The 17,714-nt window shown below is 42.8% G+C and overlaps 2 protein-coding genes across 2 annotated transcripts; one reads left to right on the plus strand and one right to left on the minus strand.

Moving 5' to 3' along the window:
• The first annotated feature begins 5,303 nt into the window (after window positions 1-5,303).
• LOC119301059 (pre-mRNA-splicing factor 38-like) lies at window positions 5,304-10,325 on the plus strand. Its single transcript, XM_037577959.1, has 6 exons — window positions 5,304-5,748; window positions 5,856-5,977; window positions 6,107-6,197; window positions 6,657-6,786; window positions 6,869-6,954; window positions 9,648-10,325. The coding sequence occupies exons 1-6, from the start codon at window positions 5,459-5,461 to the stop codon at window positions 10,111-10,113; spliced, it is 1,185 nt and encodes a 394-aa protein (XP_037433856.1). The 5' UTR covers window positions 5,304-5,458; the 3' UTR covers window positions 10,114-10,325.
• A 144-nt stretch (window positions 10,326-10,469) lies between these two features.
• On the minus strand, window positions 10,470-17,700 carry LOC119301058 (RNA pseudouridine synthase 4, mitochondrial-like). Its single transcript, XM_037577958.1, has 10 exons — window positions 17,339-17,700; window positions 15,789-15,860; window positions 14,772-14,912; window positions 14,640-14,687; window positions 14,471-14,548; window positions 13,854-13,967; window positions 13,659-13,751; window positions 12,579-12,690; window positions 11,268-11,314; window positions 10,470-11,180 (listed from the first exon to the last, which is right to left on the minus strand). The coding sequence occupies exons 1-10, from the start codon at window positions 17,675-17,677 to the stop codon at window positions 10,818-10,820; spliced, it is 1,407 nt and encodes a 468-aa protein (XP_037433855.1). The 5' UTR covers window positions 17,678-17,700; the 3' UTR covers window positions 10,470-10,817.
• Between the last annotated feature and the right edge of the window lie 14 nt (window positions 17,701-17,714).

The following is a 17,714-nucleotide window of genomic DNA, read 5'->3' on the forward strand; positions in this document are numbered from 1 at the left end:
CATGCGTGATCTACAAAGGTATGTAGATGCAATCTGATCACTCGTTGCTAGATGAACTCATAGATGGATCTTGGTGAAACCGTAGGAAATTTTTTGTTTTCTGCAACGTTCCCCAACAGAACGATGACATGATGTAGACAAGATCTATCTATGTAGAGATAGACACCGTCGTTTTATCCTTAGTAGCAACGATACATACGTGTCGGTTCCCCTTCTGTCACTGGGATCAAGCACCATAAGATCGAACCCCGTTCCGGCTATGCGCCATAGGTCAGCTCCGTCTACTTCAAAAATTGATCCCCCACGGGTACGGGAGGCGAGGCAGAAATAGTTCCTCCATAACTCAAAATGAGCCTCACAACCCAAGAACATCTCGCAAAGGGCAACGAAGCCAGAATTGTGCAATATGGGTCCGGGGGTGAGGTGGTCAAGCTGGATCCCGTAAAATTCTAGCAAGCCCCGCGGGAAGGGGTGAATGGGGAAGCCTAGACCTCGTAGAAGGAAAGGCACAAAACATACCCTCTCTTCCTTGCTTGGGGTAGGGGAGTTCCCCGTGAAGGCCTGATGTCGGCTAGGACTATGTCGGTATTTCCCCAAAGAGGAAGGGATGATGCAGCACACCAACGGTAGTTATTTCCCTCAGTGATGAAACCAAGGTTATCGAACCAGTAGGAGAACCAAGCAACACAATGTAAACAGCCCCGACACACAAATAACAACCACTCGCAGCCCGACGTGTTAAAGGGGTTGTCAATCCCTTTCGGGTAATGACGCCAGAAATTGGTGCATGGACGACATAAAGTTGTAATAGATTGAATAAATAGATCACAAATAAAATAAAGTGCAGCAAAGTATTTTTGTATTTTTGGTTTAGTAGATATGAAAAATAAATGCAAAGAAACAGTACATCGCAAAGGCAAATATATGAGAAAGAGACTCGGGGGCCGTAGGTTTCACTAGTGGCTTCTCTCGAGAAAAATAGCAAATGGTGGGTGAACAAATTACTGTGGGGAAATTGATAGAACTTCAAATAATCATGACAATATCTCGGCAATGATCATTATATAGGCATCACGTCCAAGATTAGTAGACCGACTCCTGCCTGCATCTACTACTATTACTCCACACATCGACCGCTATCCAGCATGCATCTAGTGTATTAAGTTCTTGGAAAAACGGAGTAATGCGATAAGAACGATGACATGATGTAGACAAGATCTATCTATGTAGAGATAGACACCGTCGTTTTATCCTTAGTAGCAACGATACATACGTGTCGGTTCCCCTTCTGTCACTGGGATCAAGCACCATAAGATCGAACCCCATTCAGGCTATGCGCCATAGCTCAGCTCCGTCCACTTCAAAAATTGATCCCCCACGGGTACGGGAGGCGAGGCGGAAATAGTTCCTCCATAACTCAAAATGAGCCTCACAACCCAAGAACATCTTGCAAAGGGCAACGAAGCCGGAGATGTGCAATATGGGTCCGGGGGTGAGGTGGTCAAGCTGGATCCCGTAAAATTCTAGCAAGCCCCGCAAGAAGGGGTGAATGGGGAAGCCTAGACCTCGTAGAAGGAAAGGCACAATACATACCCTCTCTTCCTTGCTTGGGGTAGGGGAGTTCCCCGCGAAGGCCTGATGTCGGCTAGGACTACGTCGGTATTTCCCCAAAGAGAAAGGGATGATGCAGCACACCGACGGTAGTTATTTCCCTCAGTGATGAAACCAAGGTTATCAAACCAGTAGGAGAACCAAGCAACACAACGTAAACAGCCCCGACACACAAATAACAACCACTCGCAACCCGACGTGTTAAAGGGGTTGTCAATCCCTTTCGGGTAACGACGCCAGAAATTGGTGCATGGACGACATAAAGTTGTAATAGATTGAATAAATAGATCGCAAATAAAATAAAATGCAACAAAGTATTTTTGTATTTTTGGTTTAGTAGATCTGAAAAATAAATGCAAAGAAACAGTAGATCGCAAAGGCAAATATATGAGAAAGAGACCCGGGGGCCGTATGTTTCACTAGTGGCTTCTCTCGAGAAAAATAGCAAATGGTGGGTGAACAAATTACTGTTGGGAAATTGATAGAACTTCAAATAATCATGACGATATCTCGGCAATGATCATTATATAGGCATCACGTCCAAGATTAGTAGACCGACTCCTGCCTGCATGTACTACTATTACTCCACACATCGACCGCTATCCAGCATGCATCTAGTGTATTAAGTTCATGGAAAAACGGAGTAATGCAATAAGAACGATGACATGATGTAGACAAGATCTATCTATGTAGAGATAGACGCCGTCGTTTTATCCTTAGTAGCAACGATACATACGTGTCGGTTCCCCTTCTGTCACTGGGATCAAGCACCATAGATCGAACCCACTACAAAGCACCTCTTCCCATTGCAAGATAAATAGATCGAGTTGGCCAAACAAGACCCAAATACTAGATAAGAAATACGAGGCTATAAGAGATCATGCATAAAAGAGATCAAGAAACTCAAATACTTTCATGGATATAAAAAGATATAACTGATCATAAACTCAAAGTTCATCCGATCCCAACAAACACACCGCAAAAAGAGTTACATCATATGGATCTCCAAGAGACCATTGTATTGAGAATTCAGCGAGAGAGAGGAAGCCATCTAGCTACTAACTATGGACCTGAAGGTCTACAAAGAACTACTCACGCATCATCGGAGAGGCACCAATGGAGGTGGTGAACCCCATCCGAGATGGTGTCTAGATTGGATCTGGTGGTTCTGGACTCTGCGGCGGCTGGATCAATATTCCGTCGACTCCCCTAGGGTTTTGGGAATATTGGGGTGTTTATAGAGCAAAGAGGTGGTCCGGGGGCACCCGAGGTGGGCACAACCCACCAGGGCGCGCCTGGGCCTCCTAGTGTGCCCTGGTGGGTTGTGCTCTCCTCGAAGCACCCCCTAGACGCAGCCAGGGCCCATTTAGGTGTCTTTTGGTCCATAAAAAATCTCTGTAAAGTTTCATGGCATTTGGACTCCGTTTGGTATTGATTTTGTGTGATGTAAAAACATGCAAAAAAATAGCAACTGGCACTTGGCACTATGTCAATAGGTTAGTACCAAAAAATGATATAAAATGACTATAAAATGATTATAAAACATCCAAGATTGATAATATAACAGCATGACACAATCAAAAATTATAGATACGTTGGAGACGTATCAAGGCCTCATCGTTCACAGAAGTTAATCCAGCGTGGACAGATACGAGATCTGCAACAGGAAGATATCCTTGCGTTTGGAGATTGCTTAACTAGAGGCGTGGAACTGAGCAGCTAGCCCAGTCGCCCGGGAGAGGGCCATGAGGGCGCTGACCATTTGACCCAAAATTTCTTTGGTTCGATCTTTGGCCTCTTGTTTTGGATGGATTAACCAGCCGTCGCGCTCCTGACCTGTTATATGGGGACGCTTTCTGGTCCCAGGGGCGTTTCTATAAAAGAGTGTTGGACTGTCTGCCTCCTGATGAGTGAACGGAAGTCGAGGGTTGTCTTTAACCCTTGATAAAAATTAATACTAAGGGTCCTACAATGACTTGACGGATTAGGAGGTCATCGGCGGCCGAACTGTTAAAACAGCTGAACAAGGAAGGGGTGAAGAACTCGCCTCGCAAGCCGAAGACTTTGGGGCGCACAGGGTGGCCGACAATTACGAACCTCGGCGTTGGATGCTAGTTCGGGGGCTACTGAAGGAGACCTGGACTAGGGGGTCCTCGGGTCGCTGCCTCATCTTTCATGGGCCGGACAGGTGGGCCGCACTACAGTTGCTGGAAGACCGGACTATGAGGCAGTGTCGTATCCGGACAGGAGATTTTGGTGTGTCCTCCAAGTCAGGATAGGAGATTCGACATGTTATTTCCCTTGTTGTAATTGACCATGTGTAACCCTAGTACCCCTTGTGTCTATATAAACCGAAGGGTTTAGTCCGTAGAGGTTAGAACAACAACCATCATCCTACTAGCCTAGGGTTTAGTTCATCTGATCTCGTGGTAGAACGACTCTGTAATCATCCTATACACTTCAATATAATCAAGCAGGACGTAGGGTTTTACCTCTTAGAGAGGGCCTGAACCTGGGTAAAAATCGTGTCCTTTGTCCCATGTTCCCCATTGATCCAAGATCCACAGCTCGGGACCCCCTACCCGAGATCCGCCGGTTTTGACACAGATAAGCACCGGAATCATTCTATGTGGTATAGACTAAATTATGGCGACGAAGAGGTCCCGTTCTACGGTGCCCTTGGTACCCCTTATATAACACATGTTATGGAAGACCTCCAATGTTGGTGCATTGAAGGCATGCAGGGGTAGGAGTCGACCCGGGTGTTGATATACAACACGTTTGACTTCTTTTTCCTATTAGTGAGTGTTTCCTAGTTCCATTGGCATTGTATGGTGGCAAGTCTCCTCATGAGGCGATGGCAATCCTTCTAGGGTAGGTTGATTTTCTTGAGCTTTGTGGGCCCACTTGGGCGTCAAAGGGAGGCATGCCGATAAATACTTTGACTCATCACCGACAAACAAATGGTTCCCCAGACATTTTCTTTGGCTTGCTGATGCGTGCTTATCAGATCCAACAAATGAGATCATGCAAAGAGGTAGGTCTTCTCCGCTCGTCACTTCACTTCCGTTAGTAGTGGGGGTGGTGCTAAATAATGTCTTCTTCTGCTTCGATGGTCAGTGCGCTGCCCGTTACAGAGACGAGATCAGGTGGACATGTTTTGGAAGCAGCGAGAGTTTGTGTGTCGTAGTCTAGCCGATGGTGCTTCCGTATCAATGACGTAGATTTGGTTATCTCGTCGACTCGAGCGGACGTCTATATGTGACCGAGCCACCATCTTCTACTCATCCAGTCCGTGGATCCTTTGGGATCAATGTCACCGACACTTCCCGCTTGTGTGTGTGGATATTACTTTCTTGTTTCATTGACAATGCGGAACTCCGGCGTGACAACATCGTTGTGCTATTGCATGTGTGGAACGGAGTGGCAGGAGGATTCTCCCAGGATTGGATCGTATCTTATTATTTATTTAGTACATTTTTCTTATAATGCTGATGTTTCATTAATGCAGAGATTTGTCTTTTTAACAAGAAGAGAAAAGAGTGTAAAATCATGTTATTTGAAAGTGTAATAGAAGGAAAAGAAAAATAAACTGCATTGTACTCCCTCCGTAACCAAATAGAGCGTTTAGATCACTTTGTTCTTTGTTTACAGAGGGAGTATTTTGGTGCCGGTGCCAAGGTCGGTTCAAAAGCTCCCGCGGGGCTGGCTCGTCTACTAGGGTTTTGCCCGCAAACCCCAATTCCAGTCCCCGTCCCAGTCCCAATCCTAATCCCGCCCCCACCAGCGGAGCGGCGTAGCCGCCGCCTCGGCCGCCCTCGGCGCCCGCGCCTGAGAGCCGGCGACGATGGCGAACCGCACGGACCCCCTGGCCCGGAGCATCCACGGCACCAACCCTCAGAACCTGGTGGAGAAGATCGTGCGGGCCAAGATCTACCAGAGCAACTACTGGAAGGAGCAGTGCTTCGGCCTCACGGCGGAGACCCTGGTCGACAAGGCCATGGAGCTCGACCACACCGGCGGCACCCACGGCGGCAACCGCAGGCCGACCCCCTTCCTCTGCCTCGCCCTCAAGATGCTCCAGATCCAGCCCGACAAGGAAATCGTCGTCGAGTTCATCAAGAACGAGGACTACAAGTAATTCCCTCTTTAACGTATTCGTCGATTCCGTCCTCTACCTCTACTGCTTCTGGTAGGCATTGAATTGAAAAACCGATGCCCTTATCTTGTTGTTTCTGCTCTAGGTATGTCCGGGTTCTTGGGGCCTTCTACCTGCGCCTCACTGGCACCGTCGCCGACGTTTACCAGTACCTCGAGCCGCTTTACAACGACTACCGCAAGATTAGGCAAAAGCTCAGCGATGGAAGTATGCACTCCAAATTTACTTCTTTTGATATCACATTGTTACTTATGCTGGTAGCTAGCTAGGTGTATGAGATGTCAGATTTGGGGGTATGCGGTTATTTTACTCATTGATCATCTGTATTCGTTTCAGAATTCACGCTGACACACGTTGACGAATTCATTGACGAGCTCCTGACCAAGGACTATAGCTGCGACACTGCCCTCCCCCGCATTCAGAAAAGGTTTGATTTTCTCTGTCCCAAACTCTGCCGTGCAGTTGAAATTTATCTTGTTTGCGACATCTGCATCTACCCTGCCATCTGCTACTGCTCAATTTCTCGCTGATGTTTTGAGACTAGCGACATCTTAAAAAGATAGTTACCCCTTTTGAGATTGAAGCTGTTCACTGTTCTCTCTGTGTTAAAGATTGGAGTTGTTGATTGTTCCCTCTCTGTTAAACACATACTCCCTCCGTTACAAAATAGATGACTCAACTTTGTACTAACTTTGTACTAAAGTTAGTACAAAGTTGAGTCATCTATTTTGGAACGGAGGGAGCAGTTGTCATGTGTGTTTCAGTAATATGTTTTTGGTTTAGAGATATTTTCTTTTGACCGCTAGTCAGTAATCTTAAATACAGGTTTGCCTCTTGATGTGCTCCAGATGCTTCACAAATTCATTTTTATGAATATTTTCAACAGATGGATCCTTGAAGCTTCTGGAACTCTAGAACCTAGAAGAAGTGCACTTGAAGACGATTTTGATGAAGAGGAGGAAGATAAGGAGGATGGACAGCCTATGGACGTAGACGAGCCTAACACTCGTGAAAAGGTGAGCATACTTGCTAAATGATCTAAATCAATTCGCCTAATTTGTTGACCAGAGGTGTTGACTTGTTTTAACGTGTTAACAGGACCATCTTCGTGGAAGGAGCCCCACCAAAGAACGGGATAGGGAAAGGGAGAGGGACAGAGACAGGAAACACGAAAGGCATCACAGGTATCTGCTATATATGAATTGCTTGTTACATAGATGGTTTGTCAACGACTTATCTATTGTTTCTTGAAATGCATCTGTACTGCTCTCGTGCTTAAGGAAGAATCAGGTGTGAGCTGATTGGTTAATATTCATCGGATGCCAAGTTTTTAGTACTCTGTTTACTGTGTGCTTTGGGAGTTCAGGCCAAGGGATGTTCTGTTTTCTTATTGGTTAAGGGTCCAGAAGTAACCTATGTTTCACTGATTTTACATTGATAAATGTTGGTGACGTCATGCTTAAGACATATTAACTTAGAAAATATATACTTAGAAGCCCTAAGCATTTTGCTATCTTGGTTTTGTTAACTGTAGAATATATATAGGAAAATTACCACATCCGTGTAAGCTATCCTTTTCATACATGGACGTGACTCAATAACACAAGACCAACAAGCAGAGTAAGAGCTTCTGGGGCAGCCATGCACGAGCAGGTTCACTTGTCTTGTATCACTGCACAAGACTGAAACAGTGACTTTCTCTTTATTTTCTTTTGATATTGTATTACTTTTAGCTATAGAGATTGTACTGGAAGCTGTTGCTGTATCATTGCAGCGTTGCATTGCATATTTGCACACTTAGTACTTACTGCCATGGCATGTTAATGTCAAGAGCCATTGGTTGATGAGCTGCTTCCTACAGTGAATGTTTGTGGCCCTGCCAGGTTTCTCTGCACTGATAGTGTGCAGTTGAGAAGTATGATGTGCCAAACAGATTTAAATCACAAACTGGTCCAAATTTGAAATTTTCGCTTATTGAAATTTGCTATCTTATTCGGATTTATGTTAAACTTTATCATATCAGTTTCATCACATCCTCCATTTTTCTGCCGCTTACAACCTTTTGAGTTTTTGAAATGAAGAGCTCTTGCTTGTTTTTGTATCTGCTTTTATAAAAACATGTAAGAAGCCTGTTTTAATCGTGTCTAAAATGTATAGAGCCTCATAGAATTTTGTAGCGGTGCCAGATGGGTTTGCCAACGAGTTATTGTAAGTGTTTTCCCCAAAGCTTAATGTGCCTAGCATGCATATTGCTCTTGCATGAAAGTAAAAATCAGATAAGAGCCAAAGGAGCTTATATTCATTTCCGGCAAGTTTTGAGTATGATGTTGATTTACACGCTCTTTGAGAGTTCAAGTCACCGATGTTCTATTTCTTCTTACTGGTTAAGGGCATAGAAGTAATCTCATTTTTTTTTCATGTTGATACATCATATGTATTAGTGATGTCATGCGAAGCCACATCAATTTGGAAAATATATACTAAATTAGAAGCCATAAGCATTTTGCTATCTTGGTTTTGGCAACTAGATTATATCCAAAATGCAAATAATCTCAGAGCAGAAATTGCAAATCATTGGAAAGTATGCAATGTAAAAATGCTAAGAAGGCCAAAGAGCAGCGCAGGAGCTTTTATTATACTCCCTCTGTCCCATAATGTAAGATGTTTTTTGACACTACACTAGAGTGAAAAAACGTCTTACATTATGGGACGGAGGGAGTAGTTGTTTAATCCTGGAGATCATACTGGAAGCTGATGCTGTAGCATTGCAGTTGCATTATTTTGCATACTAGAGTTACTGCCATGGCATGTTAATGTCAAGAGCCATGGTAGGCAAGCTGCTTCCTATAGTGAATAATCATGGCTCTGCCAGGTTTCTTTGCACTGATAGTGTGCAGTGAGAAGTATGATGGACCAAACAGATAGTTCTTATCCACAGTGGTTCAAATTTGAACATTTTGCTTATCGGTTTTGTTGCTCTTGTTTAGTCCATGTTAAGAAGCCTTTCTTTCATGTATAAATGTATAGAACCTGATATAATTGCATAGCTAAGCTTGATGCTCTGCCTAGATAAGATCAGTTTGAGATTTGTTTGTTCATAACCAAATGAAGAAAAGGATTCGGTCATTTTTGGAAACTCACTTTTTAAGGATGTATTGAGATACTGCCTAAGGGTTTAACTTTGGATTATGTCATAAAGAACTGTAATGATTTTTTTGATAGCTGGTCATGTTCATTAGCTGTGCACAAGTGTACGATGTTCTTAACATTGAGCTACTTTCTAAGTTCAGTAAACTACAGTTATTGTTATGGTTTCCCCTTAAGCATCTGTGTGAACTTTTGCCCATTTTATAGCCTGTAATTTTGTAGACTTATTGTTTGAGAAAATAAACTCATATGGTGGAGAGTACTGTAGGTGCTTGCGTAAAAGTAATTATGTGGGTCAAAATATTTTATCAGGGTTGGACAGATTTGTTTTAGGAATGGAAGCCTGATAGATGTTCAAATGTGATAAGATCTTAAAAAAGTACCTGCTTTGTAGACATATCTTTCTGAAGGCACCAGGTCCATTTAATTGTCATGTAAATGGATTTGATTATTTGGCCAGAGGTTTTTCATAGGTATGGGGAATGGGGGCAATTGCTGAATAACTATTGATCCCTTGTTTCTCGGCATGTTTTGTCTATGGTTTTGAGGTGCTGACATGTGACTAAATGATCTGTAGTTTCTCAGCATGTTCATTCTGTGGTTTGAGGTTACTGACATACTTATGAAAACTTGGTGTGATGTTTCTCTGTGATACATGCACTAGCTATCAGTGTGTTGATTTGGTCTCTACATAATGACTGCCTGTGCCTTTTGATCTTTGTTTTTCCAGGGACCGAGATCATGACAGAGATCGGGATCATGACAGGGACTATGGAAGAGGCCAGGAAAGAGATCGAGACAGAGATAGAGGCCGTGAAAGAGATAGAGAGAGGGATAGGGAACGAGACCGTCACCGGACCCGAGATGACGATTACAACCGAGATCGAGACCGGGATGGCAGGGAAAGGGAACGCCGGGACAGAGACCGTGGCAGGCACAGGAGTTGCTCAAGGAGCAGGAGCCGGGATCGGCGTGAAAGAGACCGTGAAGTGGGAGAGCTCCGTAAGAGGCGTGGCCGTGGTAGTGCCAGTCCTCCTCGAGGGCGTGCCGAGGATGGTCCGAGGGAGGAGCCTAATAAGAAGAGAAAGGAAAAGAAAGAGAAGAAGGGCAGCGGGAACGGTCCAGATCCTAATGATCCAGAGATTATAGAGATGAACAAGCTGCGTGCATCGATAGGGTTGGGACCACTGAAGTAGTGGCACATTGCTGTAATGTATTTTGAAGCTCCAAGCTTAAAACCAACAAAGGATTAGCTAGCATTTTTCTTTTAACACTGCAAGCTTGTCAAAATACCCTGTAATGTAACTTTGGCGGTTTGGCCTGCTTTTCTGGCTCTACCTTCCGCGGTCTTTTTTGCATTTTTCTTGAGACACAGTGAAGGCTGATGAAGGAAAGCATTTGATTTCAACTGTATTGTGTTGACAAAATCGACTAGATATTTCTGTTCAATAATTTGTCATATTTTAGTGAATAAGCTGCATCCTGTGCAATAATCGTGCCAAGATGAGATGTGCAATAAGCTGCATTTTGACCATGATATTGGTCAACTGTGTCATACAATTTCATGCTCAGTGATTGCTTCATACTTAGCTGACAAGATGTTAGATACATATAAGATCGTTTATAGATCACTAGTGATCTACTATAAACGATGTTGCCGATTGAAAACAATGTAACCATTAAAGTACATCCCTTGAGCGTTAAGGCTCCAAACAGAAAATGAAAATGTGGTGGATAGTGAATTCCCTAACAAAAAGAAAAAAGGAACCGCTGTCACTGTGCTATAGTACTAAAATGAGATCTTTTGGTGAACTTCTGTGGCTATAGTCTTGAGCAACACAGCATCTGTATCACAGTAGGTCGGCGTAGAGAACGGACAGACTCAGACGCCACTCTTCGATTACTTGTCAACGGACTTCAAAACCTCCCAGCTCAGCCGCATGTGCAGCGGCAATGGAGCAACGAAGCTGAGCTTCTCGAGACCCGAGAAGTCACGCTCGGCGTCTTCAGACTGCAACCCTTGGACGGCAGTTGAGATATCAGGGAGCATCATCTGCTTGCAGTGCAGATGCAACTGAGGCTGCTCCTCCGCGACGCTCCCGCCACCCAGGACAAGGCCAAAGGGAAGCCTCTGCTTCCTGAGCAGTTCCTCGTCGACGGTTTGCGGCACGGGAAGAGGCGTCCAGTCCTGGTGCGCTTGCCGCCCGTACTTGTAGTCCCCTACGATCGGCGTTCCGAGAACCTCTGCACAGTGGACTCGGAGCTGGGCGGGTTTTCAGGAGAAATCAGGTTTTCTAGTGGTGAGTGATTCTGATACTTTGTAAGATCTTTGTTCAGGGATTGAAATTACCTGATGCTTTCTTCCAGTAAGAGGAAATAGTTCCAACCAAGTGAACCCTACAATCATTAGCAAACCCCAATGATATAGAATGATGATGGTTAATACTTAACACTCCATGTCATATTGGCATTCTTTTTCTTGGTTTGTATACTCATCACTCAGGGCAATCTAAAGATCACACTGTAATGCTAGAAAAACATACAGAGCAATGTTGCCATATGAATATTTTACTTTTAACCCATTTTACCTTGCTGCCTATGCTCTGGTTTTCACTAACTGTTTTTTTTCTCCACATAACATTTCACACTTGTTTGATGCACATCCTTCCCAAAATGTAAGGCGCACTTGACTTCTCACGGTCTTTGAAGCACAACTTTGACTACTACTCCCTCCCTTCACAAATATAAGATGTTCCAACTTTTTTGTGAATCGGATTTATATAGACACGTTTTAGTGTGCTTGTTCACTCATTTCAATCCGTATGTATTCCATATTGAAATATCCAAAACAACTTATGTTTGTGAACGTAGGGAGTGCTATATAACAAAGTATACATATTGGACATATATGAATGGTATTTGTTGTATTTATCCTGCAAAATAATTTTATGCCCTATGTAAAGGACAGACCCAGTGCATAGAAGCTCCCACACAAGGTGGGGTCTGGGGAGGGATTATAGGAACCTAGTCTTACCCCTGCAAAGTGCAATGCAGAGAGGCTGGTTCGAACCCAGGACCTCTTGGCACAAGTGGGGAGGACTTCACCACTGCGCCAGGCCTTCCCACATAAGGTGCGCTTAGCTTTTGATGGTCTTAAGTCTATGATTTTGACTCGATTTTTGTTTACAGTATTGTTTATGAAATTAGTATGAAGACATAGGGCATAAAATTAAGCGCACCTTATATTTTGGGAGGGGGGAGGGGGGGGTGCCTTTTAACTGGAGTAACATAATGCTGTTACCATTTTATACAGTATATTGTGATGCAGCGGAACTGCAAATTGATGTCATGCATAACTGCATAAGTTCTAATGTAATTTATCATTATCTACTGGTAAAAGGTAACGTACTCATATAAAAGTGTGTCATGTTGAAACTAAATCGGGGTAAGTCTGTTTCTCATCACTATCATAAGTCTGCACGTGACTTGTAGTGTTTGGCATTCTTACACTACTGGTCATACTGATTCCGTTATGGTACTGAATTATCATATCATATGTTCAGAAGAACTTGAGATCTTGACATAAAACTGCTACCAGTAATTTACTTTGTAAAAGAAACTAATGTTTGTTTTTCAATAGACAAGATTATTGTTCGCCTACCTCGGGGGCAAGATTCAATCACTCTGTATTCTGTCAAAGCATCCTGAACAGACGTAGTATTTGGACCAGCTCTAACTGTCAGACGCTCAGACTTGCCATCTTGTAATAAAACCTGCAAAAAGCAGACCTCCATAAAATAATACGACATCCGCTGATTTCTATCGTGGCACCCATGCCTTTTAAGATTATAACCTTTTAATTTTGACCAACAATGTCCCCAGCAATGTATAGGTTTCATTGTACAAAACTTGTACCATCAGATTTGTATTTCAAAGTACTTCTAAAAAAACACTCGACGCTCTGGGAATGAAACCTGAAGGCATTGCTTTTTAGGTCGAGGAAAGGTCCTGAACACTGGCTCCACCCACTATGGTGGCGCAATTGGTGATCTGACACGCATAGGGAACAAACTAAGCGAGGGGCCTTTTTTGTGAGAACCGGCCTGGTTGGCAGCCCCACACCTGGAGGTCTTACCACCATGTTAGATGCACGTTCTCTTGAAGTACTTCTCAGGTAGTCACGATTTTGCAGTTATTAAACAATCCAACAATATATCATACACGAAACTAATGGTCATCACAGTCACGCGAAGCTAAACCACACTTCATACAAATAAACGAAGGGATACAAATCACAATAATGATCAAGGTATTGGATGAACAAACGACGTAAGAAAGAACAAAGAGTTCTGAGCATGAGATGGATAAAATGACATGTGACTGAGGAATATCCAACTTGCGGATAGAGGAAATTGCCCCATACTCCTGTCATTTACTAAGGTCGCAATCTCCCACCTACAGTACACAATTCGGTAAATACCAAATGTGAAATTCTATAATTGAATCACCTGTCTACACTCAATTAGTTTTCTATTATTTTAAAGTAAAACAAATTTATATCTTAACTTATGGAGGAAAAAGAGGATGTGTCTTCTTGTTAAGTAAATATCTATTGTATCTGACTTGAACTCATTGTTTATTTCTGGCTACATCTCTTGTCAGTGAAGTTGCACGTTTCAAAACTATAAAGAATATTTTTGCTAAATAGAAACAGCAAAGGAACAACGCATATTCTACAAACCTTCGCAAGTGGAGCCGAAAGTAAACCCTTGGGATGTCTAGGTGTTCCCATAACAAGTGCAACATATTTTCGTTGCAATACTTGTTGAGTACCCTTCAACATAACATATATGAGTATCAAGATAAGTATATAATATGGTGCGGAATTCAATAGGAGCATTGAAAAACACAGTAGAAGTTACACTGAACTACTTACATCAGCTAAAGCATCAGCAGTTTTCTCACGAAAGATAGCATGCAAAATGGAAGCACTAAGTTGAGTTCTACCCAGAACAAGGACGCCGCTACAATCCCTATCAAGTCTGTGGACCTGAAAAGCAAATGAGGGCATCAGCAAACATGCAACTCTACGTATATCAACACAAACAAGTTGTTTATCCAAATATAGCAATACTACAAATGGAAAGAGATCTTGAATAATTATACAGAATATATTACTTATCGAAAGTATATAGTACAGTCTTAATTTACATGAATGTAAACATGAATTACCAACAGAGACTTACAAGTTCTAGTTTGAATCAGAATACAATGTTCACTGAATTGAGATAGGTCTACCTTGACAAATACAAATTCAATCTTGTGCTCCTCTCAAAAAAAAGTTTAGTAGCACAACACTACCCTAATCATTATCTTCTCAGAATGCTTAGGGTATGCCTTTATCCTAATTATTACGCTCACATCAATGACAGGCGATTCTATACTCCCTCAGGAAGTACTTTTTTTCCCAAACGAAGGAGATACAACAGGCAAAACTTCCATGCTTACAGCCTTTGCTACAAGTGAGAAACAACTGAACTGTACCGAACTCACCAGGCGAGGTGCATCAGAAGAATTTTCTTCAAACATCGGGGCAAGCACATCTATACTGTTTTTTATGCCAACACCACCCTCCAAATAGAGAAACAAGAAAACCTTTATTATGCACTGTAAAATCTTATGAGAAATCAGGCAAAAACTAAGCCTGCATAAATTCACCTACTTGAACCGGCATTCCAGGGGGTTTGTTGACCACAATGATGGCTTTATCCTGAAAGAATTCCAAACACCAGCGAACATTATTTACCACCCAAATCAATTAAAATAATCTTTTAAATACAAGAAAAATCAAGACCTTGTAAATCTCAAGGCTACGTAAAAAATCAATCTCATTCCTGTTATCAAATTTCCTGGCCTTCTCAGCAACAGGAGATTCTTGAATATTAACAGGTAGAAAGAGGGTATCGCCAGGTACTAGGTGATCTTTCGCCGAAACCTTCAACAATGAAACAAAGTCACATACTGCCAGAGCACTCAGGACCAGTAAAAATACATGCTCTCTTATCTCATCAGGCATGGTACCAACTAAGATTTACAGTGCTATATAATCTCATCCCACATCCTATAGTGGTACCACATACTCCCTCTGTACCACAATACTTGTCGTTGGGGGAACTTGTACTGATTTCCCCCAGCGACAAGTATCCCCCAGCGACAAGTATTGTGGTACAGAGGGAGTATGTTTTATGCAGTAACAAAACCAAAACACAGAGCATATGTCAAGGAAGAATCAGGCCATGTAGTATGGGACAATGTGATATGATGGATGAAGAAATACTGGAAACACCCTTAAAAAAATACTGGAAACACAACATCATATGGAGAAGGCAGGCGAAAAAGGGAAAATCGAGGCTCAACGAATTCTTTCATATTTACCCGAGCGACCATACAGCAAAGAGTATGAACATTATATGTCTGGTTCCAGTAATGACTTCCAGTAATGACAGAAGTATGAATGCGAATGACTGATACATTGGGTTTTAGTGTTTTACACTATCCCTTGGGCTGGTATTGCTGTTATATGTGTCATTATCTGGTCATGTCGACTGGAGTGGTTATATTGCATTTTAGAAACAATGGTAACAAGTTACCAGGTTTCTCAGTTAAGTATTACGTAAAAATAGGTGATGTTCAAATTTATTATCTCACTCGACAAATTCAGTTAATACCATTATTCATGTATTTGACTGATGAGTGTGTATGTGTCTGCAAACCAGAAAAGTACTAAGTATAATGAGCTACAAATGATACAACACAAATATTTCTAATTTAGACTGCTAGGTATATCTAATTCACACATTGTATTCGTTACCCTTCTCAACCGGAATTGCTCAGCACTAGCATCTGTGGAAGATGTCTCAGCAGTCACAGCATTCTTCTTAACCTGTCAGTCACCAAACACAATTAAGATCTTCTTAATATTCTTTCTATTTTATCGCTCATGGAGAAAAATAACTAATATCACAGTAGTCGTTAAGAAAGCATACAGTTTACGGTATTTAAAATAAAAAACATAGTAGATTTCTAATCTACTGCAGTTTTAACATGCATTTTCAAACAGAAGCCTGCTCTAGATTGTTCTTAACCAAGATTAAAATAAAACAAAAAAAACTTGAGTACCTCAGACCTACAAACAGTATCCAGCAAGAACGCCTCATGTTCTTGCATGAATACTCAGTTCACAACAAAACTCTGTCTGCACAGTTTTCCACCACCTCAAGTATATATTGGTGGTAAGTGGTAACAAAACGGGAACGCTTTGCTCTTTGGCAAATTTGTGCATGAGCAATTGTTTATATTTTTAAGTAATTCTTGCTGCAATTATATTTAAATAATTCTAGTAACAATTCTAACCAGCCTTCAAATGTTGATGGCCTGATGACGTTTTTCCAAATGTTGGTATATGAATCTTGTTGAAGTGTATATGTGGATGGCCTAGCCCTTTCCATAAGTTCAGACTTTTGGTTGTGTTGGCTAGTGCATGAAGCTTAACATGGTATCAGGGCCAAAGGTCTTGAATTCAAGCCCTGGCTTTCGCAATGTATCCAAAAAAATTGCTGTGGCCCCCTTTGTGTCCATGTATAGGCCTCTTGAGCTATACCTTGGTGGTGTGAATTGCCTAGCCCTTTCCATCAGCTCGGACTTTTTGGTTGTGTTGGCTAGGGTATGGAGCTTAACAAATCTCTCAGTTTAATAAAAAGAAGCATGCCATTTTGAATTAAAAGAGGAAACATACTTCCAAGCAAATATGTGAATCATACAGTGTGCAGTGTATTATTTCAAGAATGCTGAGATGATAAGTTGATAACTATATCATTTATCATCTGGTAGTTTATGAGTGCAAGTGCATGCACACAAGGGACAAACTTACACCCAGTAGGAAAAACTAAAAATATCTGTTGATCAGATACCAATCTATTCATGAACTACCAAGTGAAACCTCCACCGCTTGCTTTGTTTGGAAGTACAACAATATATAGAACAAAAAAAATGCAAAGAAGACATAGCACGCCACATATTTGCTGGACAGCAGGAGCCATCCTTCCAGCCAACAGGCTAGAGAAACTAAGCCTGCACTGCTGCCTAAAACGAGCCATCTCAGCTCCGATCAGAGAACTGGATTTTGAGGTACTGTAAGTAGGGTATTCTATTGAGAACAACTCCAACGATTGTGTTTCCTTCAGTAGCCTGAGGTTCTGGATAAATAAGGTCTTTTGTGCATGCAAGTGCAGGAATTCAACTCAGCGACCACACAATAGGAGCGAGCAATTAGATGATCGTGTAAAGATTAGGCAACAAACTCCTTTTTTCCATAAGAGGAAGCAGTTCACTGGCGCATTTGGTCGAGCATGTGGTGCGCACCTTGCGGAGGCGGAAGAGCTTCTGCACCAGCGAGGCGGGCAGGTGGGGGCAGCATCGCCGGACCCATCTGATGGCGGTGGAGTTGGAGCTCCCTTCTATCTCATCTCCTCCCTGCCCTCGAAAAATGGCTCTCGCAGCGGCGGCGGCATCGACCGGCGTGAACGGGGGGAGCTCCATCCAGCGGTTCTTGTTCCCCTTGTCCGGCCGGCCGCTCTCCTCGCTGGTAGAGTCTAGAGCTTCCTGCCTCGCTGCTGCGGTGGCTAGGCCGGCGTATGGTTGCTGCAGCCTTGCCACCGCGCCGCCGGCCGCCAGCCTTCGGAGTAAGAGGAGCGCCGCCATTCTCGTTGTCGAGCCGAGAAAGACTTGGTGCCTTTTC

Source organism: Triticum dicoccoides, chromosome 5A, assembly GCF_002162155.2.
Source record: "Triticum dicoccoides isolate Atlit2015 ecotype Zavitan chromosome 5A, WEW_v2.0, whole genome shotgun sequence".
Lineage (NCBI taxonomy): Eukaryota > Viridiplantae > Streptophyta > Magnoliopsida > Poales > Poaceae > Triticum > Triticum dicoccoides.